At 39.4% G+C, this 19178-nt stretch overlaps 1 protein-coding gene across 1 annotated transcript; it reads right to left on the bottom strand.

Moving 5' to 3' along the window:
- Window positions 1-7423: 7423 nt before the first annotated feature.
- Window positions 7424-18153, bottom strand: arrdc1a (arrestin domain containing 1a). Its single transcript, XM_082555977.1, has 8 exons — window positions 17944-18153; window positions 14922-15032; window positions 14621-14671; window positions 11962-12116; window positions 11268-11450; window positions 10533-10709; window positions 9586-10120; window positions 7424-8459 (listed from the first exon to the last, which is right to left on the bottom strand). The coding sequence occupies exons 1-8, from the start codon at window positions 18059-18061 to the stop codon at window positions 8422-8424; spliced, it is 1368 nt and encodes a 455-aa protein (XP_082412103.1). The 5' UTR covers window positions 18062-18153; the 3' UTR covers window positions 7424-8421.
- Between the last annotated feature and the right edge of the window lie 1025 nt (window positions 18154-19178).

Consider the following 19178-nt stretch of genomic DNA (forward strand, 5'->3'; position numbering starts at 1 on the left):
ACAGGTCACGTAATTCTGACAAAATCTGAAGTTTTGGTGCACTTCACCCCAGTTCCAACAGGTGGCGCACCTGCGGCTTCAAGGTTCTGCCAGGCGCCAGAATTCACATTTTTATCAACTGGAGTGATTTGTAATAATTTAATCATTACTGCTTTAATTTATTAAACACACATGTGTAAAAGAAAACAATACCCTCTCTCTGACCTGAATTTGAAGCGTAATCAAATCAATATTATATAGATAAATATCCTACTCTGATAATCCTGGCTTACAGATTGGAGAAAGCAAGATACTGCCGGGTGAGCTCCATTCACTCATATAAGCAGAGAGAGAGACACACCAAGCTGCAAACTCATAAAAATATCTCAATAAAAAAATGTCATCCTCACTATATACACACTATATTTGTACTGTAGATAAGAAAAGCTAGAAAAACACATCCATTATTTTCAGGTGATCGATTTCGTAACAGTTTTCATAACAGATTCGTTTTTTCTTTTCTTTTCTTTTAAAGAAAATTCTTGCTGATGCTTCTGGTGTGAATATCTGATAAACAACACAAGGCAGGTTTACTATAACCAAAGCTCAGCACTCACAGTAAACATCATGTCACTGTTACGAGATATACAACATTCACAGCAGTATAAATTTTAAAAAGGTTTCTTCATGTTTCAGAAGTCGCTCAGCAGAGGATGATTCGAGTCAGCATGCATGAAGTGGACTGTTACAACTGATCAGAATTAGTCCATCAAAATATAATACATGTCAACTTTTTATAAAGAAGGAAAACACATTTAGTGTTAAATTGACTAAAAATAAAACCAAATTCTATTCCAGCTTCTAGCTTTGTTCTACTGTGTAAGTAAAGCAAACCTGATGACAGGAACTCCCAGAAAATGTAAAAAAACATGTAGAAGTCAACCAAACACATCCAAATTTTGAGCGCTTTGAGCAAAAAATAAAGCTCAAAACCAACTGTAAACCTGTGTGGTTTTTACAGTAAATGTAGTAATGTTACCCACAGATGTATTTGGGGCTCACTTGTGAGGGATGGCAAGGATTCTATTAAATTATAATAGAATCTAATAATCCTTATGTGTTGGAGTGTAAATGGCACTTTTCTAGTCCCTAAGGACCTCAAAGTGCTTCACACTACATTCAGTCATTCACACACTGGTGATGGCAGCTACATTGTAGCCACAGCTGGGGCGCACTGACAGAGGCGAGGCTGCCGGACACTGGCGCCACCGGGCCCTCTGACCACCACCAGTAGGCAAACAAGGTTAGTATCTTGCCCAAGGATATTTGGCATGCAGTCAGGAGGCAGCCTGGGATCGAACCACCGACCTTCTGATTAGTGGCTGACCTGCTCTGCCACCTGAGCTACAGCCACAGTAGAGTGTATACTGTTGACTTTAAAGAGTTACTGGCAAAGTTACACTAATCATAGCCCAAAAGGTTGATTCTGTTCATCTGGACGTAGCGTTTTCAGTTGGAGAAACATTTTTAGCCTGTCTCACCCTGTCCCTTTCAGAAGATGACATCAAGAATTGGGCAGACTCCACTCCAGTAAAGCTGCTGGCCCTGACGGTGTCAGTCCCAGGGCCCTCAGGTGCTGTGCTTCGCAGCTGTCTGGAGTTCTGCATCGGATCTTCAATATGAGTCTGAAACTGCAGAGGGTCCCATCACTCTGGAAGACATCCTGCCTGGTTCCTGTCCCTAAAAAGATTAACCCGTCGACCCCCAGTGACTGCAGGCCAGTGGCTCTGACTTCACATGTCATGAAGACGCTGGAGAGACATCTGCGTCTGCTGGTGGAGCCTTGGCTGGACCCCCTACAGTTTGCTTATCAACCCCATCATCTACCTGCTGGACCAGGCTTATTCTCACCTGGACATTGTTGGGAGCACTGTGAGGGTCATGTTCTTTGACTTCTCTAGTGCATTTAACACAATCAGACCATCACAGCTGGGGAATAAGCTCACAGAAATGCAGGTGGATGCCCCACTGGTAGCTTGCATCACAGACTACTTAACAAGTTGACCACAGCATGTTCGGCTGAAGGGCTGCTGCTCGGACAACATCCTGAGCAGCACTGGGGCGCCGCAGGGGACGGTCCTATCACCCTTCCTCTTCACCCTCTACACGTCTGACTTCAGGTCCAAGTTTCAGTCATGCCATCTGCAGAAACTCTCTGATGACTCTGCCATTGTGGGCTGCATCAGACGGACAGGAGGAGGAGGAGTGCAGGAGTGTGGTGGACAGCTTTGTTGAGTGGTGTGAGCTAAACCATCTACAACTTAACATCACAAAGACAAAGGAACTGATCATGGACTTTAGGAAGCAGGCTCCTCCTCCTCCCCCTGTCACCATCAGAGGGGCTGATGTAGAGATCCTGGAGGACTACCGGTACCTGGGGGTACACTTGGACTGTAAACTGGACTGGACCAAGAACACCAACGCTGTCTTTAAAAAAGGGCAGAGTCGGCTTTTCCTACTGAGGCGGCTCAGGTCCTTTAATGTTTGTAGGAAAATGCTGACCATGTTTATCACTCTGTGGTAAAGAGTGTTGTGTTCTTTGCAGCTGTGTGCTGGGGCAGTGGGGTGAAGACAGCCGATGCCAACAGGCTGAACAAACCGATTAAAAAGGCTGGTTCTGTCCTGGGTGTCAGACTGGACCTAGAGGAGGTGTCTGAGAGGAGAATGCTAAAAAAGCTTCTTTGTATCATGGACAACCCCGCCCACCACATGCACGCCTCCATGATGGACCATCAGGGCACACGCAGCAAAAGACTCATTGCCCCGAAATGCAGAACTGACCAGTGGTCAATGCAAACAGTGCTGAAGCACCCCCCAAAATGGGCTAAAATCGCCCCTGCCAGGTACCAAAGCAAATAATTCGGTACAAATAATGTAAATATGACGGTGAATTACGAAAGATTGATATCAAACTGATCACTTGACCCATATTACGTTACTTGCTCTTCGAATGAATCAACAAATGGCGAAATGAAAAGCCGAACAACAACAAAGCTGTTTCTTTAGAGAGTCTCAGCTCACATGTGTTTATTTCATATTTTCAGTTGTTTCCCTCCACGGCTAAACAAAGCGTTTCAGTAATGCACTGATGAACACAACAATGGACATAAGGAGCTTCTTTCAAAGAAAAACTCAGGTAGATGTTATTTTATATATTATGCTTTGTATGTTGTTCAGTATATTTCTATGCAAAACAAGAGGAACTTCAACACACAGCAGTATATTCACAGCTGAAACCAGATATTTACACTTTATGGAAAACACAAGAACAGTTTTTTTACTGCACAACATCAATTTAAAGTAAACTTGTTTTGTTTTGGGTAAATAAATATTGAAATATCTTTTGAATTAGTTAAATGTCAGAATAAAAAGAGACAGAGCTTCTATTTTTATCACTTTCATCAAATTTAGGAGTACATGTACACTAAGTTTATTGTTAATTAATAAGAAAACTGCAGACGATTCCATTCTGAGCTGAAGAAGCTTCTGATTGGTTCGTAGAGTCCATGTGAGTAAACTGGTGGCACAGCTGTGGATGCATATAAGGCAAAACACAGAGCCTGTTTCTGTGACATGGGAACATCAAGAGATGTCAACAAAACACCAGGAAAAGAACTGTGGAGCTCCATAAGTGTGGCTCAGTTTGAATACAATTTGGTGCCATTTACAATTAAGAAATACAGATTTTCTCTCTTTACTCTTAAAGTTAACAAACATGTTTTTTATATTTATCAATCTAAACAAAAATAAACATTTAGTCTGATTTGATGTTACAATTAAAAAAGTGTTTGTGTTTTGATCTGAAGAGTTTGTAAATATCTGGTTTCAACTGTATATTTGATGATTGTCAGCACAAAGAGGGAGAGAGAGGAAGAGAGAGAGATGGAATAAGAGCAGGTGAGGTCAGATGGTTGTTTGCCAAAACTCATCAGAACATGTATCTCGTACCTAGTGTTTCTTTTTAGATACCATTTGTTACTTTTCAAATTCTATATTTATTAAGTTTTGCAGGCTTGTTTGCACAACAAGGATAAATAATTATATAAATTTTTCTCAATCTAAATATTGTACTTTGGTAGAATTAAAAAATAAGTATAGTGCAAGTTTATGATGATTTTAGTGCTGCTATCATCTAGTTCTGATTCTGGTTCGGTCGTGGTTAAATCCTAAGTAGTCCTGATTTTGAACTGTTGTAGTCCTGTTTTAATTCAGGATCAGTTCTGGGTCTGGTTGAATTGGGGTTTAGTCTGCGTGTCTGGATACAGCTCTGATTTTGTTCTGCCTTGCTGCTTAATTAAAAACTAGTTTTACTGCCTTACTTTCAGTTAATGTATTTTGTTTTGCACTATGCATATTTTATATGCCATTAGGTAATTTATTGTGAAAATTCTCATGTAGGAACTATTGTACTACATGTTGGTCCCACTGGTGCACCTGAGGGAGATGCACGCCCATGTTGATGTGTGAGCATGGCAAGTTGAAGCAAGAGAAGCCAATTTAATTCAGAGAAAGTTGTTTCTTAAAAGTATCTGTAAAGTGCTCATTTCTGCCTCAAAGCATGGCTCAGCCAGCGAGGTATGTTTGTATGTTATATAGATCATTTTATGTCTTTATTTCACTCGTCTTACTATTTCATTGAATTTTATGTTATGTTTTAGTTCGACGGTGGTGTAGTTTGTGATCAAGGTGAAGCTGTAACAACCCCAAGACCTTACAACTAACATTAAAGCCAACTTCATGCCATCAGTAAAAGATGAAGTCATTCTTTTTTAAACAAAACTCAAAACACAGCCACAGTCATTTCTGACCCCCATCCCACATGCATACGACCCTTTAGGGCTAAGCCCCAGGTGTATAAAATGTCTGGCTCTGCCTATGGAGTCAACAGTATCCATGACACACAACGTAACATTTGATAATGTGTCGTGCGCTAAAGCATCAGCTCTAAGAGCCGTGCTTAGAGAGTGCTTTGTAGTGAATCAGAAGAATAGACTCCCATTGAGCGAGAGCCGGCTCCTCACTTAATTTCCTTTGGCTGCTCAGCTCTCACACAGTGGCTCAGCTATGCTCCAATCCCTTCATATTGTGGCCAATTACATGCGAGGATATAGGATAATATCATTATGTGAAAAACAGAGGGTGAGAGAGAGGAGGGCTGTGCATCGCAAAAATACATAAATATGGCTGACACCCGTAAACGAAGCAGCATCTGGCTGCAGTTTAAAGACTTTTTTGTCTGAGTCTTGGTCTCCATACCCTCTGGTCTTGGTCTCTTGACTACAAGTCTACTGCTATCACACTCTTTAATTCATCCACTTAGGTCAGATCCACAAATGTGGAACAGAATTAATCACACCACAATGCACCATGTACACCATGACATATTTGAAGACATACTCGTCCTTTTAGATTTATATGTATAGTTATATCTCTATATTTATCTTAATATTTACGTATCATAACTCTGTTTCCACACTCATTTTGTATGAGTGCTTGATGTTTGTTGTATATTTGCTGCTATAACAACTCAATTACCCTCTGGGATTAATAAGGTTTCTCTGATTCTGATTGCACAAAGTGGATGGGATAGGAGGATGACTACCTTGTTATTCCTCAACTTCACTCCAAATCAGTAACTATAGTTAGAACTTGGACACAACTGGAGGTTCCAACAGAATAATGATCCCAAACACAAATCAAAACTGGTTTATTTAACATTAAGATTCTGCAATGGCTTCAAAGCTCCAACCTCAGCTGCATTGAAAAGTTGTGGACTGCTCTCCAAATCTGTGCCTCAAAACTACCCAAGAGTGGTCAAATATCTGTTCGAAATTTTACCAGAAGCTTGTTAATGGCAACAAGAAGGGTTAGGTCGAGATGGACATTTAACCAAATATTAGTGGTTAACATTTGGTTAAATGTTAAACATTATTTGAGCCTGTATGTACAATTTTGACAAAATGAAATTCTTTTTTTCCGAAGTTATTAAAAATAGAGGCTTTACAAACATTCCACCCTGTAAAAAGACTCATCTCCAATATACTTCAATAAAGTAATTGAAGATGGATGACAAAAAAAAAAAAACTGGGGTCAACCATCCAATGAACAGTTCACAAGAGTTGAAGTAAACGTGTGCAGTTAGGGTGGGGATTGGGTTGAGTTGAATGTCAGGGGTTATTTGTGACAGAAGGCTATCAGCTAGAGAGAAAGGAAAAGCTTACAAGATGGTAGTGAGACCTGCTATGGTATAGTTTAGAGATGATGGAAGTTCTTGGGAGTTACAAGATTAGAAACGAGTATCAAAGGAACGGCTTGGGTTGAGTGGGTTAAAGACAAAGCTAAAGAAGAAAGGTTGTACATGTCCAAACAATCCTAAAGGATAGGGTTGGTGTGATAGAAGATTCTAGAGATGGGGTGAAAATTAGCCGGTCTCACTACCATCTTGTAAGCCTTTCCTGTAGTAATTCTTAAAGAGAGCAGCCAAAAGAAGATTGTAACTTTAATATTATTTTATAGTTTAAAAAGAGGTTTCAAGGCATCTGTTGAGCAGTTAGTGGTTGAGCCCTTCCTGATTTTCTTGTTTGCCACATTTTAGATCATTAAACAAATGTAAATATTAGACAAAGATAACAAAGAAAACCAACTGGTTCGTAACCTCAAGCTGAACCACACTTGGTTTTTTTACAGCAGAACAATGATCCAAAACACACCAGCAAGTCCACCTCTGAATGGCTCAAAAACCAAATGAAGACTGGAGTGGCCAAAATTCCTCCACAGAACTGTAAAAGACTCATTGCCAGTTATTGCAGTTTAGGGGGCACACAGGGGTTTCGATTTGTCCCCTTAATGTTAATTACATTCATTTGAAAACTGCATTTTGGGTTCACTTGTGTTATTTCGATTTATTTATTTTTGGGGGGCCTTGGGTCAGACTGGGTCATCTGCTCACCCACTGAGCTAAACTGAAACTAAATGTGTTTAATGATCTGAAATATGTCAATGTGACAAACATACATAAAAATATCAGTAAGGGGACAAACACTTTCACACCACTGTATATTAAGAATCATGAAACACACACACACAAAAAAAAAAAAAAAAAAAAAAAACCCTTTACAAAGTGTTCCCAAAAACCTTCAGTGGCACATGAAACTCCAGGTTTTTGGCAGCCAGTAATAACAAAAACAAAAAGCAATGGGACATGCTCACTCTGCCTCAAACTCTACACTGCACTTAGGCAAAAAACAAACAGATGGACTCTGTCAGGCTTTTAGCAGGAATATAGGCAAGTTAGCAAGTGGTGGGTGAAAATGACCGGCTAGTGTAACTGCATTCCTTTAAAAAAGGTCTTAAAAATGCTTAATGAGTCTTAAGTATGACACAATTTATGGGTTTCACAGGTTTATTAGAATCCAAACAGTAGTTGGAAGTTGGAACAATAAATAAATGGGCTTTCAGCATGCTCAAGTGATTCAACAAAGATATATGAAGACAAATCTCAAGTGTTATTCATTATGAAGGCCCAAATATAGCATCAGGTCACACCTGCCTTATTGTGGAACAACTAAAAGGCACATACAGAACCAACATATAATGTAGGTGACATACATGCAGTAGTGGAAAAGAAGGAATACACAACCCCATTGGTCATTTACTTCTATGTCCTACAGCACAAGACATGAAAGTAAATGCCTCAACAGATGGAGATCTGGCTAAACGCCACCATATCATGTCCTCACAGAGCTACATGTAGACCGCTTACAAAAGGAAGTGCTCGTTTAACACAATCACACATCAGCAAACTGATTAAAAGCATATTAAAACAAAACCCTTTCTGAACAAAGCATTTCAAGAAAATAAGGCGACATCTGTTTCATTTCAAATCCTACAGTTTAAATTTGGAATGACATCAACATAATTAAATTCTGGACTTGTTTTCAATTATTATATTCTAAAAAACTAACATGACATCACAGATGCTATTTAAGGTATTTTTAATAACCCACAATTTAAAACTAAATAGTGTACAACCAAGTAAAATGCAGCTTCTCTCTCCTTTCATTCAATGTGCTAAAAGCATATCAAATCTGGTTTTTGGTGGTGACTTGCTGCAGAAAGGATTCCTCCTTTGATAACTGAAGACACTTGTTCACCGGGCGGCCACTTTTGATCACTTTATCAAAAAAAAAAAAATCCGCTCATTACACCAGGATACACTAGGTTTCATGTGGCTTGTGAATGTCTCTCTCTTTTTTTAACTTTTTAAAATGACAGGGCTCTTATATTAGAAATGCGGCAACATTACACATGAACTTCGCCTCAACATTTTGTTGAATATCAGTTAATTGTTAGTCGTTCCTGGTTTCTTCTTCTTTGTCCATATCATGTGTTGCAGCTCGCATTGTAAGAAGGAGGAGCCTCTGAAACACACACACCATCAATCCAACTGGTTAATATTTAAACACTGTTAAATACCACACTTTATATATTGCCACAAAACAAGCAGTATGAGCTAGGTCCTTGTATTCCAGTTGACTTTGTTCAATCGGAATACACTCTTGTTTGGACCACATTAGTAGCTGTGGTTCTTCTGATGGATCAAATTACTGCACCTATTTTCACAGCATGAAGCTAGTTGGGTAACTAGACTTTATCCCGCAACTGGACTTTCCTATATGTGAATTTGTAGAGCCAATCAATCTCCTATTAATTTCCTTAAGAGTACTGCTGTGGGGAAGAGCTGCATTGATTCTGCAAAGAGCCACACCCATGGGATTGCTGAGCAACACCACTAACACCTTGCAGTGACTGTATCACACCAGAAACTTTTACTGAACTAAGTTGGGGTTCATGAGACTCTGTTGTTTCTGGTGAACAGGGATGAGCTGATGATACTTTACAATTAGTAAGCCATTGCATTCCACCAACATGAATTCCTGTTCCAAAGAATTCCATGCAGATTGAGATTTTAAACTGGCTGCCATGCTGCACAAAGGTACAAAACATTCCTACAGACTATCACATAATATGAAGCATGGTGGAGGGATCATCATGGTTTGGACTGCTTTGCTACCCAGTCTTTCAATCATTAAGGGAACAATAAATTCAAAACTGCAGCAAGAGGTTTTGAAGGCCCCAGAATATCCAGACCAGTTGCTGGTAAAATCATCATACAGCCATCTATTTATGCTTGCCATGACGGCACAGGTAGCCACTGTAGTATTCTCCCAAAAGATAAGCCTTGCTATTGAAACCTCCACATCAATGCTGATATAGGGGAAGAAACCAAAACTGGATGTCAGAGTCCTGCCTTAACCATTAGTGCTGCATGGCCTAGGACTGTTAAATCGAGTCCAAAGTCTAATAAGCAGCTACAGGAACCATTACTTAAGGAACTTCTAGGAATAACTAAGGGTTCATTAAAGTTGTTGCAGTCGATACTGTGAGTAATTACTCAGCGATGAGGCTTGAACCATCGCTGAAGTTTTTAAAAAGTAGAGTCTACTGATTTCTAGAGCAACAGTGGTAGATTGTGTGGCAACTCACCTTTTGGATAATCTGACGTGCTGTAGTCTGGAGGCAGGATCTGTGGTGTTGCCACTGAAGTGGTACCATTCAAAGAGGGGTAAAGACTTGTGGGCCCTGTGGACCCACTAAATTCAGGCCCGTTGGGTGCTGCAGCTGGTCCGACTGGCTGCTGGTTTTGAGGAAAAAAGAGGCCTGGTGCATAACTAAATGCATTGGGTGACACCAGTTGAGACTGCCGCTTGTTTTGGAAGTCCTCATTCATCAAGGCCCCTCCCTCTGCTCCTGGGTGGTACTCAGCTGGAGGAGCGCTGGGGGAATTGTGGGAGGATCCCCTAGAGCGAGGGGCAAGACGAGGAGCAGGTTTTGGGGCTGGACGAGGGGGCAAGGTGGGCGAGGAGGCAGAAATGGATGTGTCTAGTGTTGAGTCAGAGGCTGGCGTATCCTCAGTGGAAGGAGCAGATGCTTTTTTGGAAGGCCGTTGTTTTTTGTCTAATGAGACGTTCCCAATGTGGATGGGTAGTGTCAGCATGACATCAGGAGACTTCAGACACACCTGGTTCATCAGCAGAACAAAAAAGAATGTCGGTTGGTGGAATAGACTCTGATTTTCATTCTTTGTCAATATTAGTGGATGTAAATCTGCTTTGTCAGCTGGTCAAAAGTTTAAATCAGCACAAAATAAATAAATAAATCACCTTTTTTAGACTATGGGAGCTCTTGGCTCTTAGGGATTACTAGAAATTGCTTGTCACTGACCTGATTATTCAAAACCTTGGCTAAACATTGGGATCATCATTTAAACTGTGTGTGTGTGTGTGTGTGTGTGTATACACACACACATAAATAAATAATATAGGTTCTTGCAGCCATCCTCATGCTTACAGTATTGCACATACTACTCATAATTTTTCAGACAGGTAGAAAAGCAATACCGAGTATGTATCAGAGAAGGAATATGAACCTACTTTGACAAAATATTCGATCTTTATAAGCTCACAGCCAGCGAGGGAGGACTGAGGCAGGGGAGGAACAATGATCTGCTCCTTCCACTCCACCTCTTTGCCAGCTTTCACCACGCCTCCCTCCACCTTCGCTATTATTCTCAGATCATAGGTCGGCTTCTTCGTCTCATAGGTCACTCTCTGAAAACATACGACTATGGATAGTCAAAAACTGTGATCAGTGTGTTTTGACTGCAAAATACAGCCCAAAGTCAGCGTGTGATCTCACAAATAGGCTTCTGGAAGAATAGTCAAAATTCTCATAAGCACACTTTCAAACATTGTGGAAAGCCTTCCCAGAAGAATTGAAGCTGTAATAGCTACAAAGCCTAGGCCAACATCATATTAGAACCCTATTCATTAAGAATGGTATGTCAGTTAAGTTAAGTAATGCATGCAAAGACAGATGAACAAATACTTTTGACATTCAATTAACTTATAGAAGAAAATGCCAGAAGGGCCAGTCCTGCTAAATGTGAGCAGGACTGCTAGTAGCTAGCAATAGTAAATTTAGAAACTGTTATTCCTATAGTGTCAGACTCAAGTTTGGTCTTCTGTTGGGTTTATCGACGCAGCAATCATATTTAGAAGATATAGAAAATAAGTTTAAAACATGGATTGTAAATGTAAAAACATAACACTAAAAGTGAGAAAACTAATACCAGAAGGTAACCAGAGTTAAGGAGATAAAGTTCCAACCTGCATCAGACTGGCTGCCATGTTGCCAGTGTTCTTCCCAGATTGGTTGTGGATGTTGGCGGTCACCTGAATGATCTCTCCTGGTGTGTAACCCTTCATGTGCGTCTGAGCCCTCAAGACTATTGTGCCAGTTTTCATCAACATGTAGGTGAACTGCTGAGTCACTGCAGATGAGCAGGTTCCCTATATGGGTCATGGCAAAAGACACTTTGAATAGTATAATTGACTTTAAATTAATTTGGTGAATCTAAATGCCAGTAAGTACAAAACAAAGCAAATAACACTCAAACAGTTTCTTGTCTAGTTATTCAAAGGATTAGAATTAACGGTTCACACAAATGCAGAACTCTAGATTCCCCATTTATTGCATTTAGTTGACAACTGCACACCTGCTCTTCATCAGACTCTACCTCCTCCCTGTCCCATTGTTTTCAGCTCTGCACCTGCCCCATGGGATGAGGAAGATGTGCAAGTTCTCTGGTGTTCTTTGTCCACTTATCCAAAAATCTAGAGTTTGTGGATTCATTGGAACTATTTCTGATAAACAGCAAAGTGTTAGGGTTGGTCCAAGCTCCAAATCAAAAAAACAAAAAAACTTGGCTGTTGTGTGTTTGAACTCTGAAGACTAATTAACTCAATGTTTAGGACCAACCATTCAGGGACTGAATACAGACATACAGCTACAATGTCTCACCCATATATCTGGCACTTCATTCAGGTTCAGAAGGCTTAGCAGGAAGAAAGCTTTCTCTGTGGTGTAGTCCTTGGAAAATCGTGGTGTGTCAATAAAAGCCCTCACTCTGTAAATGATCCTTCCATAGATGCCTTCAAAAGACGTTGGAGCAGTGGCTGTGGGGAAGAAGTGAACTGTGTTAGTTTGTAGTTATACAGTAGTGTGAACTACAGTTTTTAAAAGAGTTACAGTTTTTGCAGAAAGAGTGAAGAGCACCCAGGAGCAGGGATATTTTTTCCTCAGGCGGCCACAATATTAGTAATCTGTCATTTTAGATTTAAATCCTTTTAATGTCTGGAAGGGATGTTTGAGTAACTCCTCTAAAATGTGTTAACCCTCAAGTAACACACTTATTGAACATGAAGACTATAAAGACTCGTTGAAGAATGTAGGGACCAAAAGAAAACATTGTGAGAATAAATACTCAAGTAAAATACAGATACCTCAGAACAAAGTAATTGTACTTTGTGCTGTGTTTAATTAACCTACATGTACAGCTGTGCTTTAAAACATTGTAAAAATGTAACCACTCCGCTTTCTGTTTGTGTTTTTGTCTATAAAGTAGTATAAGACATGGTTTCAGTCAACACTAACTCCAGTCCTTTAACTCATTCACTGCCAGCCATTGGCAGTGAATGAGTTAAACCCATTGACTCATTCACTGCCATTGACGGCTATAGACGTCAATGGCAGTGAATGAGTGAAGCTGTATAGTTCTGATACTGTGTGCATGAACAGTAATAACAGTAATATTGGTAGTAGCATACCTTGCAGGGAAAAAACTAACTACCTATTTTGGGGCACCAACATTTGAAATAGCTTTCACTGGATTTGACTGACACAGTCCAGGGAGTTTTTATGTCCGAGCCGCTGAACTGAATTTAAAGCTATAATCCATCCAGATTAATTCCAAAATAGCTGCTGAGTTTTGACACCTTTTCCCAAAAGAACTATGATATTAATTTATAAAGTATAGAGCTCTTCTCTTTATTAACCTTCCAAATCTTGACAAATACAGAAACAAACCAAAAAACAAACAAACAAAAACTTCGTAGGCACCTGCCAGCACTCTAGGAGTGAAAGCAAACAAGCTTAATGATTCATATCAGATTCACAAAAACTGGCTTGACTGGTTCTGAGTTTCTGTGATCCTAGCTACATTACATAAAAGGCTTCTTGTCTTGTCTGCATGTCATCTTGCAGACATGCACCTACACAATGACTAAACACTGTTGCCTGTGTTCTATTGTGTGACAGCCAAAACAAATCAAGACAATGTATAGAAAGGAAGTCAAGTATTTTATTTCAGGCAACAGTTTTGGCACTGAATAAAAAGTTAACAAGTCTTCAAATGGTGATACTAAAATATTTCCTCATTATTCAACTGTCTCGTCATCTTTATGCACAGTTATCTTAAGAGTCCATAACAATTAATGGTGTAACCAGGGAGTTCTCTCAAAGATTGCATTGTTATGAGTCAGTGGAACACACTGTATACTGCTGACGTCACAGTAACTATTACAGGGATGGTAGTGGAAAGCATCCACCAGTCTCTTCTTAGTTAGACACCATCATGGCACCTCATTCAACTCATGTATACGCTCTGCAATTGTGGCCCGTTCCAGAGAAAAGATGACTGATGGCAGGTTATAAGGGCCAAATTATCTGTTGTGGTGGCCCCAAAACGAGAACTGTTGCAATTGCCTTATCACTACTGATGGACAAAATTCTGACAGCGCCAAAGATTTAGAGTGACCTTATCTCACAGCGTCAGTGCTGCCCAGCATACCTATGTCAGTGACGCAGTCAAGACTCACGACTACACTGTTGTTTTTCAACACAACACTGAAAAATGAACAACCCAAAGCCTTGCTGAAGATCAAATAGTCAGGCAAAAATGTAAAAACAGAAGAAGAAAAGGCTAATAAAAGGAACAAATTTCTGAGCAGGTTGTAAACAAAGAATCAATTTGATCTCTTAACCACTTTATCTGGAGGTTAAACTAAAACCACCCCAACCATCATGAGAAATAACCCTTCACTAGCGGTGTGCGGATTGATATTGAAATATCGATTCTTCCAATACCAGTAATTTATGCTCGAAAATAGATTCTCATATTAAAATATCACCATTTTAGTACTTTGGGGTAAATTTGTAGTTTTTCATTAACAGGAACACAGTGGAAAGAAACTACATCATTGGGATTATCTAAATTGGAAGGAACTACCTCCTCTTACGCGTGCGCACTCACAATGGCTGAGCGTAAACAAAGTCATGTGTGGACGTATTTTACCTCCACAAACAGCCAAGACGCGATGATGATACATGTGGCAAGAAAGTGAGGTGCTGTGGCAACGCCACTAACCTCGTCAAACATGTCAGAGTAAATCATATCACAGAATATGACGAGCGTATGTTGAGGCGAACTGACGAGACAACAAAAGCATGCATATTGTGTGTGTGTGTGTGTGTGTGTGTACACACATATATATATTTTTAACATTTTGGGAGGAAAAGAAAATCAGTCCCATCCTCACAACATGCCAGAACATGTCTGACAGACTGGGAAATGAAAGGGGAAAATAAACACATGCAAAAATATCCCATCAACTTCACCTACCTGGTATGAGAAACTTGAAGGGAAATGTGTGCATTCCCTCTTTCAGGGTACCTATTTGGGACACAAAGCACAAATAAAATCCTTTGATGGAAACAGTAACAGTTGCTCTGTTGTTTCCAAACAGTCAGATATGCCTCAAGGCTGCAGTGGAAAATGAGAAGTTGTAATCTTCACATATTGTCACATTGACCAGTTCCATTTGCAAATTTGTCTCAATTATCACAACAAACCATCTCACAAGGAAGTATTTTGTGGACACTGGACATTTGCACACAGTTTTAATTAGCATTTGGAAGCACACCTTTGTCTGCCACTGAGATCGTGCTGTTGAAGTACTGCTCCTCCATCGTCCATGCTGTGTCATTGAACTTATTGGTGATGCCGCAGAAACCATTGCAGTTCGCTTTGATAGCTGCAGATAAGAAAATACACAAGTTTAACTACAGACGAGTCGTAGTAGCCACAGCAGGAAACACTTTTCGTAATCAGTCTTTTCCTCAAGGGTGTGTTATTGGTCTGTTTAATGGCATATTGCTCCAGATTTATACAACATCAATATGTGCAAAAGACCTGTAATAAACACCCTTCAGGAGAGTTTAGGATGCATTATTTGATTTGGGAAATAGCCTAAGCCAGCTAATGTTTTGTAACAAAAACAGACCAAAAACCAATTACTGGTCAAAAGTATAAAGAAAGCTTGACTTTATACTGAAAACCATAAAATGCTTGAACCAGATTTTCACCAGATTAGGAAAGGCAGCCAAATATTCCACAACATTGTATTGTTCCTACAGTCTACTGTTGGTCAAAGTCTGAAGGTTATTCAACTAGTCTGAATGCTTTATTACTGTTTTAATGTAATCCTTCATTAACAGAAACAAAGGTAACCATTACATAAAATCCAGGTCCTACATTCTATGAACATAAAAAAATACCCCAGCTTTACAGCTACAATGTTAGCCAAATTTGTTTCCATTTTGTTCATACATCATTACTTATTTAAGCCGTTTTGTGCTGTTGGTGCCTTTGGAGAACCATCTCGATTGAAAAATGATCTAACAAGTAATATGGTTTGTTAAAATAATGACTTACCAAGAAGTTTGGGCTTCAGCTTTTGTGATTAAAGTTTTAGAATTGAGTTATGGTGTCTATTACTGAATGCCAATTAAATTTCACGTGTTTCAGCATATGCTCAAAATAAAGGCACATCTACCTCTGAAAGAACATACCAGCAACAATAATACCTGCTAATAATGTCCAGGACCTACAATGTGGTGATGTTTGTCCAGAAATTAAATGGTTGACATCAAGGTAAGAATGTCCATCTTTTCAATACAGTCTGTGGTCCAAATACATGTTGTTATATTCCCAATTTTAAGTCACATAAAAATGTTCAAAATGTTCTCAGTAACACATTTGAGTTAACAGCAATAGAAGAAAGCACACTGCTATAATGATGGCATCACATGAACAGAATGAAGAGCGCCAAAAACGTTTAGAATACTAAACACAACCTTTACCAGTCTCAAGAAATCCCAAAACAGAACAAAACATGTGAAAAGTTGTTTGTAGGTTCTTCAATAAACTGGCTGTTTAAGTGAATAGTGGTGAGTGAAACTAAGATTTTTATTGCAGTGTTAATATTTTTCAGTGGCACGTCTCATCACAGTACTTAAAATAGTTTAATATACCATTAGTATTTTAAACGGTGAAACTGTAGCATGTAGCATAAGAGATCTTGAGCCGACAGTCCGACCAGCTTTACCTGAAGAGGAATGTAAACAGACCAGAGGCCTCGCAAGCATTCAAAGTAACAAAACACAAAGACGCCACTCAGCAGGTTGAGAGCTACAAAGAGTAGAAGAAACCTTTCCCTTGCAATCTGCATTCAAATGTGTTACCTTTTATTGTCCTTGTTGACACAGTAGAACCTTTGAGATGTTAAATATCCCAAATAAGAAGAATGAATAAGTGCATTCAGATGGATGAGATGTTGCTTTTAGAGCAATCTGGACAATGACACTCACTTTTCCTGTTTCAAGTTTCATTTTGGTCTCTTGATGACAGTCTTAAGTATGTTTAAATGTACAGTCTGACTATACAACACTACAAAATAAATAAAACAGCAGAACCAATTAGACACTGCTCAACGCCAGTGCATTACTTTAGAGCAGGGGTGTCAAACTCAAATACACAGTGGGCCAAAATTCAAAACTGGAACAAAGTCGCGGGCTAACATTAATATTTACTGAAATATATTTATTCCTCCAGATATAAGAATGAATCTTTTCTTATGGACTCAAACACGTTTTGCTGAAAAACTGAATATGGAACAAGCAAAGCTTAATACTAAACAATATATATATATTAGCTGTATAATAGTAGGCCAGCTCTGATAGTAATTTGGTATGGCTTCGCGGGCCAAATGTAATTAGGCTGCGGGCCAAATTTGGCCCGCGGGCCAGAGTTTGACACCTATGCTTTAGAGGGTCCCTTCAGAGAGGGGGGCCTTGACACAGAGCCAAAACTGGAATAAGGCAGCAAAGTGATAGAGTATTTAGTACAGTCGCCTCACAAAAATGTCCCTGGTTAAAATCCTGGCTGGTGCTTTTCTTTGGGGACTCTGATGCCTGTGTGGGTTTCCTCAAGTTAGTTTTCACCAAAGCCAAGCATGTTAGGTTAATTAGTCATTTTAGATTGAATATGAATGTCGGGTAGGTAAAGAGAGGTGTATAGAATACAGTGCTGCAATAATGTATAATATAAACTCATTTTCTGAGCTAATCTTTCAACTTTTAACTAAACTTAATCTACACGTAACATAAAAACAGTAGGAAATCTATGCTTATAAAGCTGAGTAGGACTGAGGAGTTGAACTAAGAATCATGTTAAACAAATTATAAACTATCAAAACAGAATATTTACATAGTCCAAAATCCAGGTATTTTGCTGTAATTTAATGAAAGACCGTCAATTTGTGTTTTGGATAGTTTGGGAAATTGGGATAAAACATTGAACCAAGTGTTACAAAACACAGAAGCAAATTTCCCATTAGGCCTCATTAAACATTTTCCATTGAATCAGTGTGCAGAGCTACACCGCGGTAAACGGCCAATGAAAAATCATATGCAAGTTTTAGAACCACAAACACAGAACACCACAGGATGGCTTTTCAACCTCTGAGTGATCTTCAAATAGGAGAAGTTATTTCTAAAACCAGGCGTGGGAACAGTGTAGGAATTACGATTCGTTACCAAATCAACTCACTTCCTCGTTTCTCGAGGTCGACGTTTTCCCACCTGCTGAGCGCAGATGGCTCTTACCTTTACACTGCAGCTGTTGGCCCAGTTTTACTGTCACGGTTCCAGAGATGGACTCTCCCGGACTGTACACTTCTTTGTTTTTCTCAAAGGCAATCTTAAACTCCTGAAGCTTTCCCATTTTCTCACCCGACGTAATGCGAAACAAGACTGAAAATCACCTGTGCGCACAGGCGACAGCACACACTTTTACCTCCTCGTCCCCACCCCTTTTAGTGACGTCATGTTCACCGGACAAACGTTACATAAAAGACTGCTTTTTCAGGCGTATTAATAACGAAGTTGTCTCTTAGCATATCTCTTAGCATAAAACAAGTAAAGTTTTCCAATGTTTCATTTTCTTTGCCTAGTATCATATGCCTGAAAATATCTACATGCATAAAAACCCATTACACTTACCTGCAGCACTCACAGCCTCTGTATTCTCATCGTAGATCAACTCCCAGAACTTAATGGCTGAAGGAGAAGGACCGCCTCACAACCATTAGCAATTCCAGAGTGTTTTTCCCCAGAAACTGGGAAGCAGAATTGACGACGACACACCACATACACCATCAGACCAACTGGTGAGCACTTAAACACTGTTAAATTAGGGATTACTTTATTAATCCCTCAGGTGCGGTTCCTCCGGGAAATTCAGTGGTGTCATTAAAAATGACACTTTTTACATTAACACAGCTGAATGAAGCATGAGCCAGCTGAGGGCAACTGTAACATTTAAGATATTTAAGTATTCTCGGTGATATTAAGGTTAGCAGTGAGCAAACTAAAATTAACCCATCAATTAACCGCCTTGAGGCAACTTTTGTTGTGATTTGGCGCTATATAAATAAAATTGAATTGAATTGAAACCAACAATATTTTCTCCAGACTGTTTTTTTTTTTTTTTAATTAAACGTAACTCAGCTGCATCCCCAGAAGGTCTCTTGTTTGGTGGGTTTCCATAACAGGTTAATATCAAATGAGCTTAGTTGCATTTGGATGAAGCTTATTAATAAAACCACGAGGTTGTATTACCGCATACTTACCTTGTTCTTATGTTAAAACAGTTAAGTATGTCAAAGACAATTAATTATCAATGATACCAACATTGTCTTTAGATAGTGACATTTATGCAATGTAGTATAATGTGCTGATGTCATTAGGGAGTGCTCTTGCAGATTACATTCTTATGACTTAATGGAACAAAGTAACAGCTGCTGGATTGCATTAGGAACTGTTTCTAAACCTGTTCTTGT

This window comes from Aulonocara stuartgranti (genome assembly GCF_965226115.1).
Source record: "Aulonocara stuartgranti genome assembly, chromosome: 12".
NCBI lineage: Eukaryota > Metazoa > Chordata > Actinopteri > Cichliformes > Cichlidae > Aulonocara > Aulonocara stuartgranti.

Coding starts and splice junctions, on each gene's coding strand:
- arrdc1a (XM_082555977.1), bottom strand. CDS start 18,061: ATGGGAAAGCTTCAGGAGTTTAAGATTGCCTTTGAGAAAAACAAAGAA. Junction 14,672..14,921: donor GATCTCAGTGGCAGACAAAG/GTGTGCTTCCAA, acceptor TGTCCCAAATAG/GTACCCTGAAAGAGGGAATG. Junction 10,121..10,532: donor AGATCGAATATTTTGTCAAA/GTAGGTTCATAT, acceptor CTGATGAACCAG/GTGTGTCTGAAGTCTCCTGA.